This window comes from Sus scrofa, chromosome 13 (genome assembly GCF_000003025.6).
Source record: "Sus scrofa isolate TJ Tabasco breed Duroc chromosome 13, Sscrofa11.1, whole genome shotgun sequence".
Lineage (NCBI taxonomy): Eukaryota > Metazoa > Chordata > Mammalia > Artiodactyla > Suidae > Sus > Sus scrofa.
Window position 1 is genome coordinate 3,571,995 of NC_010455.5, and position 25,180 is coordinate 3,597,174.

General features: G+C 42.5%; 1 protein-coding gene across 1 annotated transcript in view; it reads right to left on the reverse strand.

Annotated features, from left to right (window-relative positions):
• Positions 1-25,180, reverse strand: part of RFTN1 (raftlin, lipid raft linker 1) — a 220,625-nt gene that overhangs the window by 117,547 nt on the left and 77,898 nt on the right. Inside the window, exon 3 of the mRNA XM_021071357.1 lies at positions 19,119-19,305. Coding sequence (XP_020927016.1) covers positions 19,119-19,305 — 187 coding nt within the window. The remainder of the gene's footprint in view (positions 1-19,118; positions 19,306-25,180) is intronic.

Sequence of the window (25,180 nt, forward strand, 5' to 3'; positions counted from 1 at the left end):
GCCCGTATGCTCCTATTTCAGAGATAAGTTCATTTGTGTCACATTTTAGATTGCATATATAAGAGATACCATACAGTTATTTTTCTTTCTCTGTGTGACTTCACTTAGTATGGTAATCTCTCCTTCCACCCATGTTGCTGCAAATGGCATTGTTTTGTTGTTTTTATGGTTGAATACTATTTCATTGTTTACATGTGCCACATCGTCTTTAACCATTCATCTGTTGATGGATATTTAGGTTGTTTCCATGTCTTAGCTATTGCGAATAGTTCTGGAGAGCTAGGATTTTTGAGGAATGGGTGGCTGAGAAAGAGATTTTAAGTGTTTCCTGTCTCTGCAGTTGGTGGTGGCTGGGATGACGGAAGGGAAATAAACTGCTGCTCCTCAAAGATGTTCTCAGATCAATGGGGAAAAACAGTTCCAATAACCTCTATGACCTCCTCTTTGCAAAATGAAACATTTCTACCAAAAAAAAAAAAAAAAAAAAATGAGGCTGCTGGAGTCCAAAGTCTCCAGCAGCTTCCTAATAGGGAAGCTTAAATGCTTCAGGGGAAAATAAGCCAGGTAAACAAATCCCAGTGACTCTTGCAACAAAGCACCTAACTACAGAGTTTTCACGGGCACCCTGAGGTAAGAAGTAGGAAGAGAAAAGAATGAACTCATACATGGGTCACTGCCCTTTCTTCTCCCTTTTTTTTTCACCAACGGAATGTACCCCCATCAGTGGATAAGGGTTTACTTTCCCCAGGGAATATTCCAGAAATGATGGGGGGATGTGCAAATGATACCCATACACTCTCTAGGGAGCTGTGCACTGACACGTGGGCACCTAACAAGCCAAGGCTGCTATTTATTCTAGAGAAATCTTGCCACATCCTGTGTCGCTATTTACAGCTAGAGACGGCTCTCTGGTAGATAAGCCATCAGCAAATGCGCAACACAAGAAGTTCACCTTTAACCTTAAAAGGCAAGAATAAAAGCCAACAAACAAGCTTAACCCCAGCGGTTCCTATATAATGTAGCTGTGAAGGAAATTCAATCCCCTACACACTGGATGACAGCAAAGAGAACCACCACCACCACGAGAAATGGGGTCTGGGGCAGGGTCCTGCTTCCTCATGAAGCCTGCAAGTCTCCTCACACTAACTTTGAAAGATGTGGGAGAACTAACAGCAGTATTAATGCATAAATCACATTTTATCACAAATATGCCACGGAATAAAAGGCAGGTCTGCTTGATATGTAGTGGTTCAGCAAAGTCACATTATCTGCAAATAGCAGTAGCCACACACACGAATGCCCTTCATAGGACTCTCCTCGGCCATTGTCCAGCTGAGTGACAGGAAATCCCTTCTTTAGTTACATTTAAACCACATGCTCCAATTCAAGTTTGCATATTGTTTCCTTCTTTTCTAGGTCTTCCTCCCTGCACCCTCTAGCCTGTTGGGTTAGAGGACAGAAGGTCCATATCTTCACCGTCCAATACAGTAGCCATGACCCACATGTTGCTGCTGAGAACCTAAAATGTGGCCAGTGCCACTGGGGAACCAAATGCTTTTTTATTTAATTTTGATTAATGTTCATTTTAATGGCTGTTCATTCTAATGGCTAGTGACCCCCTAGCAAAAAAGCACAGTTAACTCTGTTCTCAAATTTTGATGTGCACACAGATTCCCTAGGATCCTGTAAAAATTCAGATTCTGAGTCAGCAGGTCTGGGTGGGGCCTGGGAATCTGCATTTCTAAGGGGTTCCCAGGCAAGGCTGATGCTATCGGCCCCTGGATCACCATGAAGACGCCAACTGCTGCAGGCATCACCCATGCGACCTGGAAGCTTCGTGCATCAGTGGTCTCCAAAGCTTCTGATCACGCAACCCGTCAGTAAAAGTCTCCTGAGTACTGCTGTACAACCTCCTACATGTGTCAGAAAACAAGACTCACAAAACAAAAAACTGACACAATGAGAAACAGATGAAATAGGCCATATTTAAAAAGTATAACCACAATAGGTTCATATGATTAATAATTACTATTCCAAGGCATAATATACACTTGAAATGAGATTCACTATTAATAACCAGTGGAAGTAAATCCACATAGCAGAATGTCTTCTTGATGAGTCTATAAAATTTCTTTTTTTTTTTTTAAATGACCATACTGATGACATATGGAAATTCTGGGCCAGGGACTGAATCTAAGCCACAGCTGTGACCTACTCCACAGTGATGGCAACACTGGATCCTCTAACCGTCTGCACTGGACCTGGGATCAAGCCCTTGCCTTCATAGTGAACAGAGCCACTTCAATCAGATTCTTAACCCACCGTACCACAGTGGGAACTTTGAGTCTAAAATTGCTCTGGCCATCTTCTGTCATATTGGAATAGGTAGGTAATTCTTTTTTAGTCGTACTAAGAAAGACTTTTCACACAGTGAGAGGAGGGTCTGTATGGCCATTTCTGTGTGTATTGTGTGTGTGTGTGTGCGTATGTGTGAGAGGGAGAGAAAAGGAAAGACAGAGAGGAGAATTTCACATTTACATTACCAGTGTTCTGTATTCACCTCAACCTGCAATCACTTTACAGGAATTTTTTTAAAGCCATGTGTGTATTTCGTCACGGCTAACTTACTTAAAATCACAAAAAATAATCCACAAATCTACTTCTCAGGGTTCTCAGCTGAAAGCCTTTCCCTGAACCCAGCTTCTTCCACACGCCCTCTGCTCTGTATGCACAGGGGCCCTCTGACATTTGCACCCAGCCAGGCTGCCACCTTCACCCTGAATGCTAAATATCAGTAATGCATAATTTCTCACTCATTCTACAATATAAACAAACATACATAGAAGCCTCAGTTCTCCTTCAACATGGGTATGTGCTATGTCTATTCCTTTTGGTAACCACTAGTCTAGACATGCATAGAATTTTCAGAATGATCACAAAGCTCTAAAATAAAAAATTTACCTCCTATAATAATATTGAACTTTATGTTCTTAAAAACACTTGGCAGAGGAGTTCCCTGGTGGCCTAGTGGTTAAGGATCCAACACTGTCACTGCTGTGGCACAGGTTTGAGCCCTTGCCTGGGATCTGTATGACATGGGTGCAGCCAAAAAAAAAAAAAAAAAAAAGGTAGAAAATCTTCTCAGATTAGTCTGTAATGAAATTACAATTTTAGCAGGGCTCACTGGGAACCAGAGAAAATAACTTTAGAGTACATATGGAAAAAATAGATAAATATGCAAAAGTTGCCAAGATCCTGAAAAAGAAGTGTGGCTAAGTATTAATATATACTACAAATTTATTGTAATCAAAATAGCATGGGATTAGCACAAAAGTCAATAAATCAATCAAAGGAACAATCAAGAATTGGGAATAGGGGAAGGGGGGAGGGAGTGGGAGGGACTGGGAGTTTCAGGTTAGTAGATGCAAACTATTACATTTAAAATGGATACGCGATGAAGTGCTACTGTACAGCACAGGAATCTGTGTCCAGTCTCTTGGGATAGACCATGGAAGATAATATAAGAGAATGTATATAAATGTATGACTGGGTCACTTTGCTGTACAGCAGAAATTGGCACAACACTGTAAATCAACTACAATTAAAAAAGAAAACTGGAGTTCCCGTCATGGCGCAGTAGAAACGAACCATGAGGTTTTGGGTTTGATACCTGGCCTTGCTCAGTGGGTTAAGGATCCAGCGTTGCCATGAGCTGTGGTGTAGGTCACAGATGCATCTCAGATCTGGTGTTGCTATGGCTGTGGCGTAGGCTGGCAGCTGTAGCTCCGATTAGACCCTCAGCCTGGGAACATCCATATGCTGCAGGTGCGGCCCTAAAAAAGCAAAAAAAAAAAAAAGACCCGCCCCAAAAAAAGAAAGAAAATTAATGTACAGCCACTATAGAAAACAGTATGGAGGTTTCTCAGCAAACTAAATATAGAACTACTATATGACCCAGCAATCCCACTCCTGGGTATATCTAGACAAAACTTTCATTCCAAAAGATACGTGTACTGATGTTCACTGCAGCAATATTCACAATATCCAAGACATGGAAACAACCTAACTACCCATTGACAGATGAATGGATTAAGTAGATGTGGTACATATAAACAATGGAATATTACTCAGCCATAAAAAAGAATAAAATAATGCCATTTGCAGCAACATGGATGGAACTAGAGATTCTCGCACTAAGTGAAGTAAGTCGGCAAGACAAATATGCATATGATGTCACTTATACATGGAATCTAAAATATGGCACAGATGAACCTATCCATAGAACAGAAACAGACTCACAGACCTAGAGAACAGACTTGTGGTTACCAAGGGGGAGGGAGAGAGAGTGGGATGGACTGGAAGTTTGGGGTTGGTAGATGCAAACTATTATATCTGGAGTGGATAAGCAATGAGATCCTGCTATATAGCACAGGGAACTATATTTAATCACTTGTGATAGAACATGATGGAGGATAATGTGAGAAAAAGAATGTATATATGTGTGTGTGACTGGGTCACTTTGCTGTGCAGAAGAAATTGACAGAACATTATAAATCAAGTGTAATTAAAATTTTTAAAAGAAAACTAAAAGAATTGTGAATAAATCAGGGTATAGGCAGGAATCCAACTTATGATAAAGGTGGCATTTCATCCTGTGGCAAAGTTAGGTCAATATAAGAAATGCTGTGGACAAAGGCAGAAGAAAGCCCAGTAGACCCCTTACCTCATGTCCTTACTCTAATCCAATGGTTCTCAACTAGGGGCAGTTTTCCCTGTCAGGGCATTTGGTAAAGTCTAGAAACTTTTTTTTTTTTTTTTTTTTTTTTTTTTTTTGCTTTTAAGGGCTGCAGCCACTGCATATGGAAGTCTCCAGGCTAGGGGTCCATCCAATCGGAGCTACAGCTGCCAGCCTACACCACAGCCACAGCAACGCCAGATCCGAGCCTTATCTATGACCTACACCACAGCTCACGGCAATGCAGGATCCCTGACCCACTGAGCGAGGCCGGGGATGGAACCCTCATGGATCCTAGTCACATTCATTTCTGCTGAGCCATTAAAGGAACTCCCTGGAAACATTTTTGATTATCAGAATTGCAAGAAGGAGGGGGGTTGCTACTGGCATCCCATGGGCAGAGGCCAGGGATGCTGCCAAATATTCTACAATTGACAGGACAGTCCCTGGCCTGAAATGTCAAGAGCTGAGGAACTATATAGGTCAGGATATCCTACGCTAACCCTAACCCTAGTAATAGTAAAATATTTAAAGAGGAACAGTGTTAGAAGTACCCAGCTCCTGATGGGAATCCTAGACCCTCCCCAAATTGGAAGGGTGACTCTGGATAAGCCAACACTTTATCCAGAAAACAGGGTAAGTTCCATTTTCTTCATCTTGGCTTTCAGGAAGAAAGACAATGCAATCAATGAAGCAAAGAGCCAGGACTCTGGCCACAGCAATAACAAGTGGTAGCTATTATGGCCAATAACGTAAGTGGTAAATCATATTAAGGAGTAAGTGCCTGTGAATCTAAAACATGACACAAATGAACTTATCCATGAAACAGAAACAGACTTACAGACATAAAGAACAGATTTGTGGTTGCCAAGGGGGCTGGGGGGAGGAGTGGGAGTTTGGGATTAGCAGATGCAAACTATTACACATGAAACGGATAAACAACAAGGTCCTACTGTATAGCACAGGGAACTGCGACAAACCATAATGGAAAAGAATGCGAAAAAGAATGTATGCACATATGTATAACTGAATCATTTTGCTGTATGGCAGAAATTAACAACATTGTAAATCAACTATACTTCAATAACATAAAATTTTTAAAAAAGAAGTACCTGCAAACATATAAATGAGCTTCACCAGAAAAGTGGGCTTTGCATTCCTTTTTGTTAAGATCTGGGTTGTCGGACAGAGCAATTTCAGGGGCTTGAACTACAGAAGTTGAGGATGAAAATTTCAAGTTGGATCTGTTATAAATCCTCTTGGAGTGAGAGAGTGTTCACCTCATTCTCTCTAACAAAGGTCACTACCTTAGAAGACACCTAATACTTTGGGGTGGGGGTGGAGGGCATGCCTACAGCATGTAGAAGTTACCGGGCTAGGGATCGAATCCATGCCACAGCAGTGACAACACTGAATCCTTAACTGCTAGGCCACCAGGGAACTCCATAATACAATCCGACTTTGTTTTTAGGGACCAGAGGGAAATAACGCAGGAATGACCTTAGACCCATCATTTGCACAGAGCTGTTTAGTGCAGAAACTGACAAGGTCCAGCCAGCCTGCTGAATGGAGCCATTTGGGGAGTTCCAGATGTGTGAAGCAGCAGCCCTATGTCCTGAAACCCGCTTGGGGATAACCAGGCCTCAGGTCCCACAGTGTTGCTATAGGGACCCAGGACAGTGTAAAGTCCAGAGGATTCTGGGAAGTCTCTGAGGACCCTTATACAAGGTCCAGGCCTGTGAGCTGAAAGATGGTGTATTTCTGAGCCATGAGCCTCAAGATGGAATATAAGCCCCATTTTCACCACACACTTCCGCTCACTGACTCCACACCTGAGTACTGAGAAGTCACTAATAACATAGGTATAATTTTCTTAGGATATAAAATAGGAAGTGAGGGATAATGGAAGATAATAGTATCTCTTACTACTAATGAATGCATAATGTTTTCACAAATATTAACCAAAAAAAAAAAACAAAAACAAAACCCAACAATTATTAGGATGTAGTGAGAATAAATTATAACATTTAACATATACAGGAATGAAGCAAAAGTGCTCTCAGGTCCTCAAAAACAGGTGTGATATGAATATGAGTTACGAATTTGGTTTTTAAAGTCTCTGTAGCCATTTTAAGTTCCAAGCCAAGTGGTCGCTGAATAGGAAGCAAATGAAATGATGTACTCCACTAAATCATATTATAGCATTTACCTCTTTGTAAAATGGTTCCATCTTTCAACCCTTTAAAAAATTACAGAAAACTGCTAGACAGATCATAGAGATAATATTATTTCAAAATCTCAAGAACACTGCAATCACTAATAATGTACTTCTATGGATCTGGGAGTTATTCTTTCTCATCTGCTGCTGAATTCAGAGCTAAAAACACAAAACTGAATGAGGACTAGTCTTTTCCAGGCCTCAACACTGCCCATTATATCTTTCTTACTTGAGAAACATACACATTCCAAGTTACCTCTGATTGATGAAGAGCGAAGATGAAAAAGACTAAGAAGCCAATCTGAGTTTCTAAATTTAGCATAGGATAGGCAGAGAAATACAGAAATCTAACACCTTAGGCTCAGCGTTGTGGTTCAGTGGGTTAAGAACCCAACTAGTATCCATGAGGATGCAGGTTGGATCCCTGACCTCACTCAGTGGGTTAAGGATCTGAGCATCGCCATGAGCTGCAGCTGCAGACGGAGCTTTGGATCCTGAATTGCCCTGGCTGTGATGAAGGGCAGCAGCTACATCTCTGATTCGACTCCTAGCCTGGGAACTTCCATAAGCCACGGAGGCAGCCGTAAAAAGAAAAAAAAAAAAAAATCTGGGTGTGCCCGTAAAAAGAAAAAATAAATCTAACACTTTAATAAAACTCTTTTGCCACTAAATTGCCTGCATTGTGTGCATATGGCCGTCGGGTAATAGCAAGTGTCCCTACAGAACACCTGCAATGTCAGAAAATAAACCTTCTGAGAGTCCATTTGAATTTAAAGATTGTATGTACGTGTGGGAGGAGAGGGCTTTGATTTATTTTAAAATAAATACAGACATTTCATGGTACTGTGGTATTTGCATAGGTTTTAAGATCAATGGGAAATTTCAAAGAAATCTAGTATTTGTGCTTCTGTTTGGGGTACCTACTTGCTGTTCTCCGCCACTCCAAATGACTTCCAAGAAAGACTAGAAATCACTGACTGGTATGCTAATCTCTCTCTCCGAGGAGACAAAAAAATAAATAAAATATGATACATGGAGAAAGACACAAGCAATCAAGGACAGCCATCAAACAGAGGAGGAGAATGAGTTCTCACTTGAACCATGCACGACTCTCCTCTTCTCTCCATTGGGATAAAGGCTGACACTTGGGACACACAGAAGAGTTAGTAGGCAAGCCATTAAGGGTTGTGGATTGGGAAAAACTCTTCCTTCCCGAAGAGAATGAGGCTTTACATCGGCATATTAGATGGGAAAGTGCAAACACAATAATTAACAGTGAATCCTGAAACTTCAACACGCCAGAAAAGGGTGTCACTCCAGAGTGAGATGGGAAAATGGGAGGAATACATTAAGGTAGTCTGTGGTGAGGCTGGACAGCTCCTCGGCAGGGCAAGGTGGCAGCCCCGAGAGCTAATCAAGTTCTCCCGACACCTCGGGAAGCTTGAGAAAGAGGATGCTACCGTACCAGCAAGGAGGGGCAGCTTCGAGCAAAGAGTGGGCTCTTCCCAAATCTGAACCCCAAATAACGACCTCCACACTTTAGCATATTCCTTTCCTGATTCAAAAGAAAAAAAACTCTGAACCTCCCTTCCTCAATTTCTGCTCTCTGGAAATAAACCAGCTGCTGTGGTTTCTCCATCACAGTAACACCTGTCAATCACCACTAAGCCCAGCGTTACTTTTCCTCCCCACGTGTGATTCCAACAATCAGACACTCCAGGCTGAACCCCAGCCTCGCGTGCGAGCGTTTTCTAGGGCACATCCCAGAAGGCTCTCCCACCTCCTGTGTATTTCATTTAATTACGAAACCTCTTACTAGAAGCCCCATAATTCTCCCAAGAGTCAAAGTAATTGGTAGAAATTAGACATGAAGAGACACAGGCCACTTAAAGAGGACACTTTCGACTATAATTTTAAAGAGAATTTTCTTTTCAGTTCCAGTATAATTTCGTACTTCCCCAATTCTGCCCTTTTCAAATGCCAAAGAAAATGTTCCTGTTATCTCAGGGGCTAAAAAAAAAAAAAAAAAAGGCCATTGTTGGCACCCTGCTGGCCCACAAGCCTGCACTTGCTCCGCTTTAAGATCGAAGAAAGACCCAGAGTCAGCAACAGGGACATCAGTGATTTAGGGATGGGGGAGCTTACATGCCTGAGGCAAGATCCTGGAGCAACCATGTGCAGCAGACAGCAGGCAGGAGAGGGTGGCCATCCTCGCTGGGTGGGGTGGGGCAGAGGGAAGACTGCCAGTTATAGGGGGAATTGATGTCAGGTTGGCTCATTAGTTAGCAGAAAAACCAGCAGACAGGCACACCCCTCACTGCCCCTTTGATAAGAACCATCACTAGCTGGGGTGGGGCAAGCATACAGGAGGGTCATCCTGTGAGTAGGTGGAGGTGAAGCAGGCATGGGTCAAGCAAGGGATGGACAAGGAGCAAGAGAACAGCCCTCCTGAGTAGCCTGAATACTCAGTAATGTAATGCATTTGAATTCCACTTATGGTCCACAAAGATTTCCCTTCCTTTGATGGGCACCCTTTGGATGTCTTTTAAAAAGAAAAAAAAAGTGAAAAATAACATACATATACCCTAGTGGCAAATCATTGCTATCTGGGCAATGAAAGGATCCTGTGTGTGTGTGTGTGTGTGTGTGTGTCCTTGTTTTCCATTACTTGGGTCCATACTGTGTGGCTACATTAACAAGATGCACTTTTGGCGGTTAAATATGTAAACCAAAGACAGATCCATCTTTTGATGAATTTATGGTCGTGTAGTGAAAGACAGCAAAATTCTAGGGCATGGTTTTATTCCACTCAATTCAGAAAAATTCTATTGAGCACACCTACTCAGCACCTGGCACTCTACGTAAGTAATTGAAATCTAAAAATGAAATACTAGGCGCAGTGGTTAACGAATCCGACTAGGAACCATGAGGTTGAGGGTTCGATCCCTACCCTTGCTCAGTGGATCAAGGTTCCGGTGTTGCCGTGAGCTGTGGTGTAGGTTGCAGACGCGGCTCGGATCCTGCGTTGCTGTGGCTCTGGCGTAGGCTGGCAGCTGCAGCTCCGATTAACCCCTAGCCTGGGAACCTCCATGTGCTTCAGGAGTGGCCCAAGAAATGGCAAAAAGACAAAAAAAAAAAAAAAAAAAGAAATACTTAGCGAGGGGGAGGGGAGGTGGACAGATATATGAAAAACAGTATTGGGAGGAGTTCCCTGTTGGCTCAGTGGGTTAAGGATCCAGTGTTGTCACTGCTGTGGTATGGGTTGATCCCTGGCCAGGGAACTTCCACATGCCACAGGCGCAGCCAAAAAAAACAATAAAAAAATAAAATAATAAGAGAAGTCTGATGATGTGTGAAAGGAGAAGCAGCAGCTCAAAGGATGGAGGATGGAGGCATTACACAGAAATCTTAAAGGCTGCAAGACAGCAGCCAGTGGGTAGTGTCAGGGAGATCCAATGTTGTTTTGTTTTTTGGGGTGTTTTTAGGGCTGCAGGTGCAGCATATAGAAGTTCCCAGGACAGGGATCGAATCAGAGCTACAGCTTCAGCAACTCGGGATCCAAGCTGCATCCGAGACTCACACCACAGCTCATGGCAACGCCAGATCCCCAACCCACTGAGAGAGGCCAGGGATCGAACCCACATCCTTATGGATACCAGTCGGGTTCGTTACCACTGAGCCACAATGGGAACTCCCACCAGTGTTATTTTGAAAGAGTGAAGCAACAGCTTAAATGAGAATTTGTCATGTAAAAATCCAGATTTCTGGTTTTTCTTTAAAAAAGTACAAGATCTGGCAATGCTTGGCAGCAATGGGGCAGAGTTAGGCATGGGCTCTCCAATACCTACACGCCCCCACTTAAGGTACCTGGCCCCACAGACATCTGGGTTTGTAAGCCCATCTTAGAACAAAGGCAGAGTCTTTTCAGATTCCTACCTCAAGAGGGAAAAGGTGAACATTCTCTGAGATTTGCTTTCCTGGAAACAAAACAGCAAGAAGCCAAACGACTTGTCTCTCTCTGCATCACCTGACACTGAGCGGCCAGACTGACACTCAGTTCAGACTCTGTGCTGCTCATAAGTCCTTGGTGTGATCAGAGAGGAAAAACTTCTCAGGCTCCAAGCATACAGTCAGTTTGAAACAGAGCAAACTCAGGACAGCTCTGTGTATCTCTTCTAGGAATCACTGGAAGCATCTCTTCTAAGAATAACTAAGCAAATGAGGACCCAGCAGCCAGGGCCTGGTCAGTAACAGGGAAGTGGGCGGGTTCTCATGGGGTCACCGACTCCCACGGTTTCCCACAGCTTCACCTTCTCTCCTGGCTTCTGGCTGCCCCATGAAGTACGGATGTACTGATGAAAGGGTCCTCCATCACCAGCAGCAGCCACTAATGTGATGCAACCAAACGGATGCCCTTCATCTCCTGCTGTGGATGTGGTCCGTTTTCCACTCAGGTCCCCTCCCCTCCTCCTCCTGGTGCTGTGCGTCCCCCAGCTTCTTTGGCTGCTGGAGCTGCTACTTTGCCTGGATGTGCCCCAAACCTGGAAGTGTCCTGGGGCAGCTCTCGGCCACTAGCTCCTGGAGGCAGGAGTATGAAAACCCATTCGCCAGCCTCAAATGGACCCCCCACCCCCTGAAGGACCAGCTGGCTCTTCCCCTTCCCTGCCCCTATCCCCCATTTCCACCCTAACTGATTCCTCCTGGGAGCGCTTCCTTAATAATCACTTGCATGTGCAGCCTCCTCTGGGGTCTGCATCTGAGAAAACCCCACCCAGACACATCCCCTCCCCTCCCCCACCCCAGGCCCTTCCAGTTACCACTCCCAGCCTCAGAGTCAAAAGCTCACTCAGACTTTGATTTGTCCTCTTCCTCCATGCTGCCTCTTTCCAGCTAGACATTAAATCCGCTGTTTCCTCCTATGGGACATATACTTCACCCTCTTACTCCCACTGACTGTAGCTACCCATCCTTCCCACTGGGACGGATGCCATGTTTTCCCATTTTCTTTCCCTCTTCGGCCTTTGAAAACACAGCACTTCTAACAGTTGTTCCTTTAAAACAAAACAAACATATTGCAGTGCTTCCCCACTGACTTCAGGATCAAGTTCAAACTCAGCTCCCGCCACCAGAGGCCTCCTGATCTAAGCCCCTGGGCTTCTCATGCCTTTTCCCCTCATTTCTCTCTGGACCTCATGCTACAGTCACCTCACATCCTCCGTGGTCTACTTTTCCAGGCTCCAGGCTGCCCTGGGCCAGTCTTGCTTCCTGGGAGGCCCTTCCCACCACTGGTGCACCTGTTCAAAATTACCCATCCGTCCAGACTTAGAGCAAATGGAAGCCACAGACCCTCTTGTTCTAAAGTCCCTTCATTAATAAATTTCAGGTGAGACGTAAAAACCAAGTCACATAGATTTGGCTGGGCATTCACACAATTTGCATATAGACTTTACATCCTCCTAGCAGATAGGTTTCTTGAGAGCTGGGAGCTCTTTAGAGTCATCTTTGCATACTTATCTTAGAAAAATCTAACCGAAAGGGCGGAAACGTTTACCACTTAAAACGCTGCCAGTTATTCGCAACAAGCAGATGTTGCTCCAGAATGGATGTGAGACGGGGGGTGTGGCGATCCTGTTCCCCCAAATGCCTCTCTGAGTACAAGCATCTCACCATCCTATGTGTGATTCTAATGAACACTCACTATAAACCTGAACCGCCTTACTCCCCACAGGGCTCATTGTTGCAAACACCAATCTGATCTGGTCCTAAAGGAAAGCCTGCATTGTCAGATACAGAGATGCTGCAGGATTACATTTCACGGGCAATTAAAGAGATTTTCAAGGGCAGCTTTGATTATATGCGTTTTTCACCCTCCACAAGGGTTTCAGCATCCCACTCCCTGCACTAGCTGCAGCTCCTCTGTGTGCCCCACTCCCTGACCCTAAGCCAAAAGGCACCTGGTGAATGCCAACAGAGGGCACAAGTGCCCTGGTTCCCTGGACCATATAAGGCGTTATTCCAGAGAACCTGGACCCAGACGGCATCAACCCATTAGTGATGAAAAAACACATCCATGACACTTCGAACTAGCTTTGTGTGTGAACAACGACAGTTCAACAGCTGAAAAAGGGGGCGACACAATGCATTTCTGTACTTATGTCTACAAGCAGAAAACGACCTAGAATTAAACCCACAGTCATGAAACATCAGAGTGACATTTTAATAACTGACTTCCCTTAGCCATCAAGTATGAAGATCTTTGGCAGTTCGTTCCGAGGAAAACTGCCCGAAAAAAATGAAAGACAGTGTAACTGTACTTAGAAATCAGAGTAAATGCAACTATACTGTCTGTTAAAAATCACTTCGTGTTCCCAAGAAAGAATTGAGAGAAGGAAGTACAAACGCTCTTTTACTTACTCACCAAACATCTCATATTTGGCTATTCATTCCTGAGTCAGTTTTCAAAGCCACTGGCTGACTCAATTCAACACATTTAGGATCAAGAACAATTGAGTCAGATGTGTGGCCTCTTAAAACGAAATGGCAGGTAACAAAATTTTCAGAAGAAAAGATCAGGCAATTTTTCATGGATTGAAGTGAAATCACATTCCTGCACTGTGCTTTGGGAATAACTAATAATACGGTTAGCCTGTCAACGATGCCCTCAATTACTCAAACTCCTGGAGAAACATTTCATTCTAAGATTTAAATAAACTCTTCCCACTTCATACATATTACTCCTATGTCTACACCAAGGAAATGTTCCTACTGAAACATTTCCTTAGTTTCTTTTCCAGTGAGAGGTGACTTCTCTTTTTTCCAAACTCCCAAGGCATGAGGGAAATCTTATTTGCTCAGAAACCTGGAAGGCAGGCCCCAAATGCAGCTGAACTATGCAACTGCGTCCTCCACCTTCCCACCAGCTGGAGTTCCTAGCAAGACACCTTACAAAGAACACCAGCGAAGTGTCTGCAAATGAATCAAAGAGTGACTGAGCCAGTGAGTGAATGCAAGCGTGTATGGTCCTGTTTTTTTTCCTGGCCTTACTGCAGACCCCTAAGGCTAGTTATTTGCTAAACACTTTATGTTTATCTTTCAGACACTTTAAGGTTAATATCCAAGTTTCCAGTAGTCATCACATGGTCATTCTTGCAATGAACTTGATTTGGACTGGTAGTCTTTTAGAAGGTCGCACAGCATTATCAACAAGGTCTCCTTAGAAAATATGAACCAGGCATTTACCTCCTCTTTGAAAGCTCATCATTCCATTTACCAGTATCCAGAGCTGTCGGAACACTGGCAGACTTTGTGAAAAACATCATTCACTGCCCATGTTAAAAATTAATCACACAAGGTTTCCTTCGTTTCATTTTTGCCACTTAAACTCCCTACTGATACGGAAAATGTTCTGCTGGACTTTGTTTATCGTGGGGCCTTTTCCCCATGGTGGAAAGGCATACAGTTATTGCATTTGCTAGGAGAGAAAATGCCTGAAATTGTACAATGACTCTGCTTCCCACCTAATGCTAGTGGGAACAGGAGTGGGGGGAATATTCTTAGTCATTTTTGCCTTGAGAATGGCAAATTACCATTCTCATTACCATACATGGCAAATTACCAAGCTTTTGCAACTTCTTCTAAAAGGGCAGAGGGGCAGTTTCAAAGACCTGGCACCAAGTCATCCAAGAAGCTCTTTCTCTGTATCTGCTTATTAAGGAGCTGGAATGGTCATTCAAGTCATCCAGGCAGGTGGTCCAGACACTCGGTATTAGAGCAAACTCAAACCTAAGGGGAATGTTATCTTCTCTTTCTTGAAAACACTTTATGCCTCCTTCTCCTTAAGAGCTTGACCCATTTTCTCTCCTGGAAAGTGAGCCCATTAGCTCAGGGCCTGTCCTATTGAATGCCCCTCCTCTACCACTGGCTGGTAAGAAACTATTCTCAAAGTGGAATCATTTATTTCTTACTCCTGGAGAGAAGCTTTCTTGCCCAACCTCATCCAATCATGAAAATTTAGAGTTGGTGTAAGTCTTACAAGTCATGTAGTACAAATCCTTCATCCTGCCAGCTAGAAGACAGAGGCCCAGAAAATTCTACTGATGTGGCGCCCACACTACACATGCCAGAAGCCAAGTGCAGTGCAAAACACAGGCCCTCCAGCCAGGCATCTTATGTGCTTTCTCCCCTTTTCTTTTCCTGGGGTTCAAAATTCTCCCTGGGAGTCAAGTGGTGTGGCTGAGTGTCAGACAAGGAGCCAGACGAGAAGCAGCCAGGTCCTTCCATCCTTGCTACTTTAAATGTGGTCCACAGACCAGCAGCATTGGTTATCATCTGTTAGAAATGCAGATTCTCAGGCCTCACCCCAGACCTAGTGAATCAGACTCTGCATTTGTACACCATCCCCAGGAGATTCACCGGAGGCACATCAAAGTTTGCCAAGTGCTGCTCCATGGCAAGGGAAAAAAGACGCCTTCATGTTTAGAATCAAGTTCATTTCTGATACACTGACTTCATAATCACCTCTAGTGGAATTATACTGAGGGGATACTCCTGTGACCTGAACAAAGTGGACTTGTCCCCTCCACATGTCAAGGCCAATGTAATGGCCTAAGTACAGAAACACTGGAGGCCAATGAATGCCTTGGATAACCAGGAAGGGAAGCATGGTGAGTCGGTTTTTGTCTCTTTTCTGAAATTCTTATTTATTTATTTGAAGATGGTTGAGGGGTAAGATGGAGGAAAGGTAGAGTATTGAAATTACCACCTCATCTAAAAAATCAAAGATGCCCTCGTCCACTTTTTTTTTTTTTTTTTTTTGCCTTTCTAGGGCCACACCTGCAGCATATGCAAGTTCCCAGGCTAGGGGTCTAATCGGAGCTGCAGCTGCTGGCCTACACCACAGCCACAGCAACTTGGGATCCGAGTGGCATCTGCGACATACACCACTGCTCACGGTACTGCTAGATCCTTAACCCACTGAGTGAGGCCAGGGATTGAATTTGCATCATGGATACTAGTCGGGTTCATTTCTACTGAGCCCACAATGGGAACTCCCTGCCCTCTCCCACTTTTTTCATAAAGGAGTCGTCCTCAAGGATCACGAGGGCAGGACCAAGGCAGATGCTTCACATCAGGGCTAAGACGCAGGTTCGAGAGTCAGCCTGCTTGGGAAGATGCTTGCAGCCACCTGCCAACTTCATAACTAACTCCATGTCTGGGCCTCATCTTCCTCGTATTTAAAATGGAAATAAATATATCCCTTTATTCTTGTGAGGGGCAAATTAGGAGCTTGGGATTAATAGATACACACTGCTGTATATAAAATAGGTAACCAACAAGGACCTACCCACAGCACAGGAAACTATACTCAACATTTTGTAAAAACCTATAGGAGAAAAGAATCTGAAAAAGATTCTCTAGTTACATATTAAAGATACTAAAGATTCTTTAGTTACATATACATGTAAAAGAAAAGATTTTCATATATATATACATATATATATGTATATATATATAAACTGAATCACTTTTCTGTACACCTGAAACCAACGCAACATTGTAAATCAACCATACTTCATTTTTAAAAAATGAAAATTAAAATAGGACCTATTTCACAGGCTGATTCTGAGGATGCCATGACACTTACAAAACCTGGACTCAGTGAGCGCTCAATAAATGTGACTTATTGTCATCCTGCACATTCTGTATCAGTGGGATCTAAAACCACTAGGGCTCCCAGAACAATTTCCTCTTGCGATTGACAAGAGATTGATCCACAGCCACTGGACATAAAGAAACCAATATGCAAAAAAAGGCAGACACTGAGAAAAGTTTCACTCTACAAAAAGCGTGGAAATTCTGGGCTTCAGCAAAGGCGGACACGCGACCTTTCACTTCTATTCCTAACGCAGGTTGACACAGGCTGAGTGCCCAGAGCTCCATCGGCTGGGGAGAAGTGAAGAGCTCCCCTTGCCAGGAGAAAAGGTCCGTCTCCGCCACACAGCCCCACGCCCCACAGCCATCCCCCCCGAGCTCACCAGCCAAATATCTGTCCAGTTGTCAAAGCGAGAGAGAAAGAAGGGCAGTTGCTCTATTCTCTATTTTTTTAAAACAGAGCACAAGCTGTCATTTCTGTCATGATAACTGGCCAAAAGACAGATCTGATTTCCATTGCCAGGCTCTCATTTTTTTATTTTTTATTTTTTTAAAGCTTTAATGACATATAATTGACGAATATAACTGTGAGATATTCAAAGTACACAACATGATGATGTGACACACAGACGTACCTCAGAGATACTGCAGGTTCTGTTCCAGATCACCACAAAAAGGAACCATGGCAATAATGTGAGTCACAATTTTGGGGGGGTTTCCAGTGTGTAAAAAATTTATGTGTACACTATACTGTAGTCTATTGAGTGTGAATAGCATTATATATTTAAAACTTCACATACTTTAATTAAGAATATTTCATTGCTCAAAAGTGCTAATAATCGTCATTTGAGACTTCTGGGAATCTTAGTCTTTTTGCTGATGGAGGGTCCTGCCTCCATGCTGATGGCTGCCGACTGATCAGAGCTGTGGTTGCTAAACTGCACTGGCTGGGCAACTTCTTTTTTTTTTTTTTCTTTTTAGGGCCACACCTGCAGCATATGGAAGTTCCCAGGCTAGGGGTTCAATATGAGCTGCAGCCACTCTCAATTTTTATTTTTATGAAAGCAGCAGAAACATAATGTGCTTTCTATGCCACTGTCATTGTTTTTGTGTTTTAAAATTTTTTACGTTGAAGTATTGATTTACAAGGTTGTGTTAGTTTCAGGTGTACAGAAAAGTGGTTCAGTTTTATCTCTATGCAAAATAGATTATTGTATATATTCTTTTTCAGATTCTTTTCCCACATAGGTTATTACAAGCTATTGAGTACGGTTCTCTGTGCTATACAGTAGGTCCTGTTGGTTACCTATTTTATATATAGTAGTATATATATGTTAATCCCAAACTCCTAATTTATTTCTCCCCCCACATTTTTTTTGTCTTTTTTTTTTTTTTTAGGGCCCAACCTATGGCATATGGAAGTTCCCAAGCTAGGGGTCAAATTGAACCTGCAGCTGCTGGCCTAAACCACAGCCATAGCAATGCATGATCTGTGCTGCATCTGCGACCTACACCACAGCTCACAGCAATGCCGGATCCCCAAGCCACTGAGCAAGGCCAGGAATAGAACCTGCATCCTCGTGGATACTCGTCAGATTCGTTTCTGCTGACACAACAGGAATTGCCCCCCACATTTTTAAAACTATTTTTTGTATTGAAGTATAGTTGATTTACAATGTTCTGTTAGTTTCAGATGTGCAGCAAAGTGGTTCAGTTATACACATACACACACATACTCTGAATTTTTCAAATTATTTTCCCATATAGGTTATTACAAGATATTGAATAGAGTTCCCAGTAGGTCCTTGTTGGTTATCTATTTTATATATAGTTGTGTATATGTTAATCCCAAACTCCTAATTTATTCTTCCCCATTGTTTTTTTCAAAACCGTTTAAAATTAATATTGTTCCTTCTGAAAAACCAATATCCATCTCTTTTCCTAATTAGACCCAATAAAAACATAAGCATAAGCATTCAGCTGGGCAAGCAGTACTGAAACATATCATCCAAGCCTTGAAAATCACAATTAAGACCAAATCAATTACAGCACTTGATTCAGGTGAGTTTTGTTTTTCCTCCCAAGTGATAAGATGGGTTCGAAATTTTCAAGTATTTCTGGAGCTTGGGGACAACATTAAGTTTGTATGTAGCCTTTAACCATAATTAGTGTGTTTTCTGGCCATGCTTTTCAGATTAACAGTATTATATTTTAATAGCTTCTTCATTCTGAGAATATACCTCCTCAAGGAGACATTTTTCAAGCTGAGTGTAATCCAGCAAATTAAAGGAAGAAAGGATGTAAATGCACTCTATGTATCCCATCCTGTGTGGACAGTCTCAGGACACTGTGAAACTACCTATCAAAGGGCAGAGACCCTGGGAACAGATGCAAACCTCTCCCCCCACATCCCCCTCACACACACTCCACCCTAACCCTCTCCTCTCCCCTCCTCCATTCAGCACACCTTAGGCGCCTCCTGATGCTAAGCCAACCCACCCCCAGGGTCCTTACCTGTCAGTTTTCTTGATCAGGATGGCCCTGAAGATGTGCTCGAGGGGTGTCTTCTTCCACTCATGGGTCGGCTGCACAAAGGGATGCAGAGCCACCAGCGAGAAGCCCTGCTGGTACAGCTCCAGCAGCTGGGCGGGCAGGTCCCTAAGGGAGGCAAGCCTCACAGCCGAGGCCCGTGGGAGCTCCGCTGGGAAGGCAGAGAGGGGAGGCTTGTCAGAGATCCACTCAAACTGGTACCCAGCCCCATCCGCATCTCTTTCCTCTTGCACCAGCAGAAAGATCTCTAGGTCCTCTCTTACTAAAATGAGTCTGTTCCCCGCCTAACTGCTGTGCTTAAGGCAACGTTAATTTCCTCAAGCTGGTTGATTTCCAATTGATCCATTGGTACTAGTGACCGGGAGGCTTAAATTTAGAGCCAATCTCAGAGATCATAGTGGAAAAATCACTTCCACCCCCTCAAAAAAGTTAAAAAAAGAAAGGAAAGAAGAAGAAAGATCAGAAGATAATGACAACTGCAGGCAAATGTAAAACTGTCAAGTGTGGCGTTCCTGTCGTGGCTCAGCAGAAATAAAGCTGACCAGTATCCATGAGGATACAGGTTCAATCCATGGCCTAGCTCACTGGGTTAAGGATCTGGCGTTGCCATGAGCTATGGTGTGGGTGGCAGACGTGGCTCAGATCTGGCGTTGCTGTGGCTGGAGCGTAGACCAGCAGCTACAACTCCACTTCAACCCCTAGCATGGGAACCTCCATATGCCACCAGAGCAGGCCTAAAAAGACAAAAAATAAATTAAATTAAACTTCCAGGTGGCAAAAAGCAGCAGCAACAAAGGCCAAAGACAAACCGGATCAGCATTTCTGTGCCACTTAAAACAAAAGGGTAATTTCCTTAATTTGCAAAAAAGACAAATAAAAAGTAGAAAAATGGGCAAAGTGTAGGACCAGGTAATTGTCTAAAAAGCATAAAAGGCTAATCAATATTTGAAAGGGTACTCAAATTAACTCAGCATTACAAATATGCATATCAAAACAAATCAATGTTTTTCACCTACTATTTTTTTGTGTGTGTCTTTTTGTCTTTCCTAGGGCCGCACCAGTGGCATATGGAGGTTCCCAGGCTAGGGGTCTAATCGGAGCTGTAGCCACCACCCTACGCCAGAGCCACAGCAATGTGGGTTCTGAGCTGTGTCTGCAACCTACACCACAGTTCATGGCAATGCCAGATCCTTAACCCACTGAGCAAAGCCAGGGATCGAACCCGCAACCTCGTGGTTCCTAGTCAGATTCTTTAACTGCTGAGCCATGACGGGAACTCCCACCTATTATTTTAAAATTTGGATTTCAAAAAACTTTTTAAGGGCAGGCAAGATTCAAAAGTCAAAAGATTCAAGAGTTGGAGTTCCCATAGGCCGGCGGCTAAAGCTCTGATTAGACCCCTAGTCTGGGAACCTCCATATGCTGCGGGTATGGCCCTAGAAGAGGCGAAAAGACAAAAAATGAAAATAAAATTCAAAATTCAAAAACCTGTGTCTTCTTTCCAGACTGATTCCCCATCTCTCAGGCTTTTCCCCTAGAGGTGATCAATATTATCTATTTTTTGGTATACATATTAACTGAATTTGTACACAAATAAGTTTATACATCTCCCTCCCATTTATAATAATACTGCAATGAAAAATACCACCACTACATGATTTCACATGTGTTCACATAAAATATAGTCTACCTAAAAAAGTTAATTTTTAGATGTAGAATTGCCGGGCTCAAGAAAAACGCACCATAATTTTTTCAGATATTAACAAATTTCCTTTACAGTACAGTCGGGTTTACTTCCCACAATAAGTTACAAAGGTATTTCTTTTCCCATGCCCTGGCTAATCTCACTGTAAAAAAAAAGATCCTTGTGAGGTGCTAATTTACATTCCTCTTATTTTGTATTTTTTTCTTCTTAAACACTTTATGTTTAAATGCTTTTGTTTTGCCAACTGTTCATAATCTTTGCCTAGTTTTCTACTGGGTTGTAGGTTTTTTTTTTCTTATTGGTTTGTAGGAACTCGTTATATATTAGGAAATTCAGTTCATGTGATAACAATTGTAAATATCTTTTCCAATTCATTGTTTGTTTTTTGACTTTGTATAACATGGATTTCCCCATGAAGAATTTTTTTTTTATGACATTGAATTTATCAATCTTGCCTTCATTGGCTTCTGAGTTTTGTCACTGAAGAGAGATCTGGATTATAAAACAATTCTCCTGTGATTTCTTGTAGTATGTTATGTCATTTTTTTTGCATGTTAATCCTTGGCCCATTTGAATTTATTTATTTATTTATTTATTTTGCTTTTCAGGTTCACACTCCAGGCATATGGAAATTCCCAGGCCAGGAGTTGAATCAGAGCTACAGTCGCCAGCCTACACAGCCACAGCAACGCCAGATCCAAGCAGTGTCTGCAACCTACACCACAGCTCATGGCAAGGCCGAATCCTTAACCCACTGAGAAAAGCCTGGGATTGAACCTGCAACCTCATGGATCCTAGTCAGGTTCATTAACCGCTAAGCCATGAAGGGAACTCCCCCCATTTGAAACTTACGTGATATGAATTCGACATTTCCCACCTTCTCCAGTTTATCCATTTTGTCCTCATTGATTTGAGACGCCACCTTTATCATCTATTATATTCCTGAATATATTTGTATATGTGATCTATTAATCTACTCTAAGAATTTTAGTTTCATATTATGTTTTAATATCTGGTCAGGCTATTTCCTGAATCTTCCTGCTTATTTTCTGAATCTTCCTGTTTATTCTTAATTTCCCCCCAAATGGTCTTTAGAATCAGCTCATCAAATTCCCCTGCAAAAAAAAAATCTTGTTGATATTTTATTGGGAGTGCCCATTGTGGCTCTGGTTAACGAATACAACTAGGAACCATGAGGTTACAGGTTCGATCCCTGGCCTTGTTCAGTGGGTTAAGGATCCGGCATTGCCGTGAGCTATGGTGTAGGTCGCAGACACAGCTCAGAACCCACATTGCTGTGGCTCTGGCGTAGGGTGGTGGCTACAGCTCCGATTAGACCCCTAGCCTGGGAACCTCCATATGCCATGGGTGCGGCCCTAGAAAAGACAAAAAGACAAAATAAATAAATAAAAATAAAACATATTTTATTTGATCATGTTCAAATTATAGCTTAACTGAAAGATAATGGATATTTTCATCATACTACAAGTTTCCATCCAGGAACATGGCATGATGCTCATTTATTCAAGACTTCTCTGGAGTCGCTAGGGTGCATACTAAATTTTTCCTCACATAGATATTGCACATTTATGATGTTGATTCCTAGTTATTTTATATTTTATTGCTATTTGAATAGACCTTTTTTTCTCCTTTTACTTCAATGATAACCTGCATGAGCAAGAATGTTGGGGAAACAGTCATACACATTGTGGTTGATGGGGCTGATGGGTGTTTGCCTTCAGTTCTAAAAATGCAAATATCTTTTATCCGGCAACCTTGTTATTGGGTACTTTTGTCTACGGCTGGACTCATAAATTGTTTCTCAAGATATACGGGCAGAGGTATTCACTACAGGGTCACCGCAACAGCAAAAATCTACAGTCAAAGAGTTCTTCATTGCTGGAAGGCTAGCTAAACACTGGGACACCCCAGGGATGGATCCTATGAACTATTAAGAAGATTAAGGTAAATACATTACATACTGATGAAAACGTGCCCCAGATCCATTACTAAGAACAAGGTGCCTACAAATGAACTTATGTATGAAACAGAAACAGATTCACAGACATAGAGAACAGACTTAGAGTCATCAAAGGGGGTGGGGGAGGGCTGTATTGGGAGTTTGGGATTAGCAGATACAAATATATCTAGATGGATAAACAACAAGGTCCTACTGTATAGCGCAGGGAACTAGATTCAATATCCTGTGACAAAGCATAATGGAGAAGAATATGAAAAAGAATATATATGTATGTATAACCGAATCACTGCTTTACAGAAGAAATTTTAACACTGTAAACCAACTATATGTCAATAAAATAAATTAAAAACAAAAAACAAAGTAAAAAGAGACAAAGTGTCTACCAGTGTTTATCACTGAGACTCGTATAAAAAGTTAGAAGGATAAACATGAATAAAATTTTTTTTCTGGAAGAAATTACAAAAACACTAAGATTGGAGAGACTGGAAGGGAGACAGGAGGATGGGAAGGTGATTTTTACTTTATTTTGTACTTTCAGTACTAACACTAGCAACGGCAATCATTTGGGTGGAGGGTTTATGAGACATTTTTTACTTTCTTCCTTATATGTAAAAAATATTTAAAAGTTTTGTGTACTTTTTAAAAATAATGCATTACTTTAACACAAGCTTAAAGAAAATCTAGGGGTGCTTAAGAATACTCTTAACATCAGCTACTATAGCTCTCATTTCTATACATCAGGCAACAAATGTACAGGAAAAAAATTCTATAGCAATGATTCAGTCTAAAGCAAGTGTCCAGCATCCTGGAGAAAGCTCTATGAAAAACAGTGACAAAAATAAAGGCTGGCCAGGAGAGCTGAAAAGTATGCAATCTTTCCTTGAAGAGTACATTCTAGATATGCTGCCAGGTAAGTCTGGAAATACCTGAAGGTAAGTCTGGAAAGAATGCTGACACCCTCCAACAGGCACAGAAACTGGTAGCCAGAGGGGCCCCTGCCCTGGACCCCTTGCTTTGGAGAAGGTTCCTCCAAGCCTGCCGCCCTGTCCAAAACCAGGGGTGGCACCAGGAATCCTTAGAAATGGAGACTCTTGGGCACCACCTCAGAGCTACTGAATCAAATCAGGGCCATCTCTGTCTTCACAGGCCCTCCAGGAGATTCAAAGCCTGAGGACTACTTTCTAGACAGTTTCCCTTCTCCAGGGAAACTCTGGATCTAAGAGCATGTGCCCACCTGTGACCAAGGCTGTGGATGTCCTTGCCCTGGCAGCTCAGGCCCACTGTGGGGGCGTGCACAAGCTTCTTCCCCAGTGAATGTACCACCAGGTTCAAGACTAGGGGGAGGTAAGTGAGGAGACATTGCTGCAGGTGCAAAATGTAAAAGATGCTAAAAATTCAGTAACCAAGACAAATCAATATTTAATGCAAAAGGTTAAAAAGTGAAAACTAATGCCAAAAGTCCCTCATGAACAAACTGTCAAAAAGTTTAATAAAGATTGATTTTTTGACCGGGAATCTGGGGTTAACAGATGAAAACTATTGCCTTTGGAATAGATAAGCAATGAGATCCTGCTGTATAGCACTGGAAACTATATCTAGTCACTTGTGATGGAGGTTGATGGAGGATAATATGAGAAAAAGAATGTATATATGTATGTGTGATTGGGTCACTTTGCTGAACAGTAGAAAATTGACAGGACACTGTAAATCAGCTATAATGGAAAAAATAAAAATCATTAAAAAAATTGATTTTTCCTTTTGCCTCAAGCTTGAATATAGCTGGCATAGCACTGTTACTCATCTCCTGTTTATTCTTTTAAAATGTTGCCTCACCCTAGTGCCAGCCCAGTCTAACATCTCTTGCAGTCTCATCCAGGGCACTGCAAATGACAGGAGTAGGTATGCAGGTTGTGCCACCAGGACCAGGGCCAGGAAATTAAGCAGCAACAGAATCAAAATGGCACACCTTTGTGTGGCTCAGATGCTGGTTGTTTTATTTTAAAAACTGAATGGATCTTTCATAGGAGTGTAAACCTTTCCGGAGGGTAATTTTATAATATCCATAAACCCCAAAATACTATGCAGGAGTTCCCTCTGTGGCGCAAAGGAATCAGTGACATCTCTGCAGCGCCAGGATGCAGGTTCAATCCCCAGCCAGATACAGTGGGTTAAAGGAACTGGCATTGTCACAGTTGCAGCATAAGTTGCAGCTGTGGCTCGGATCTGATCCCTGGTGTGGGAACTCCACATGCTGAGAGGCAGCCAAAAAAAGGAAAAAAAAAAATACTATGCAGCACAAATATCCCTTCTCCTTTAATAAAACTGTATATCTATCAGCCA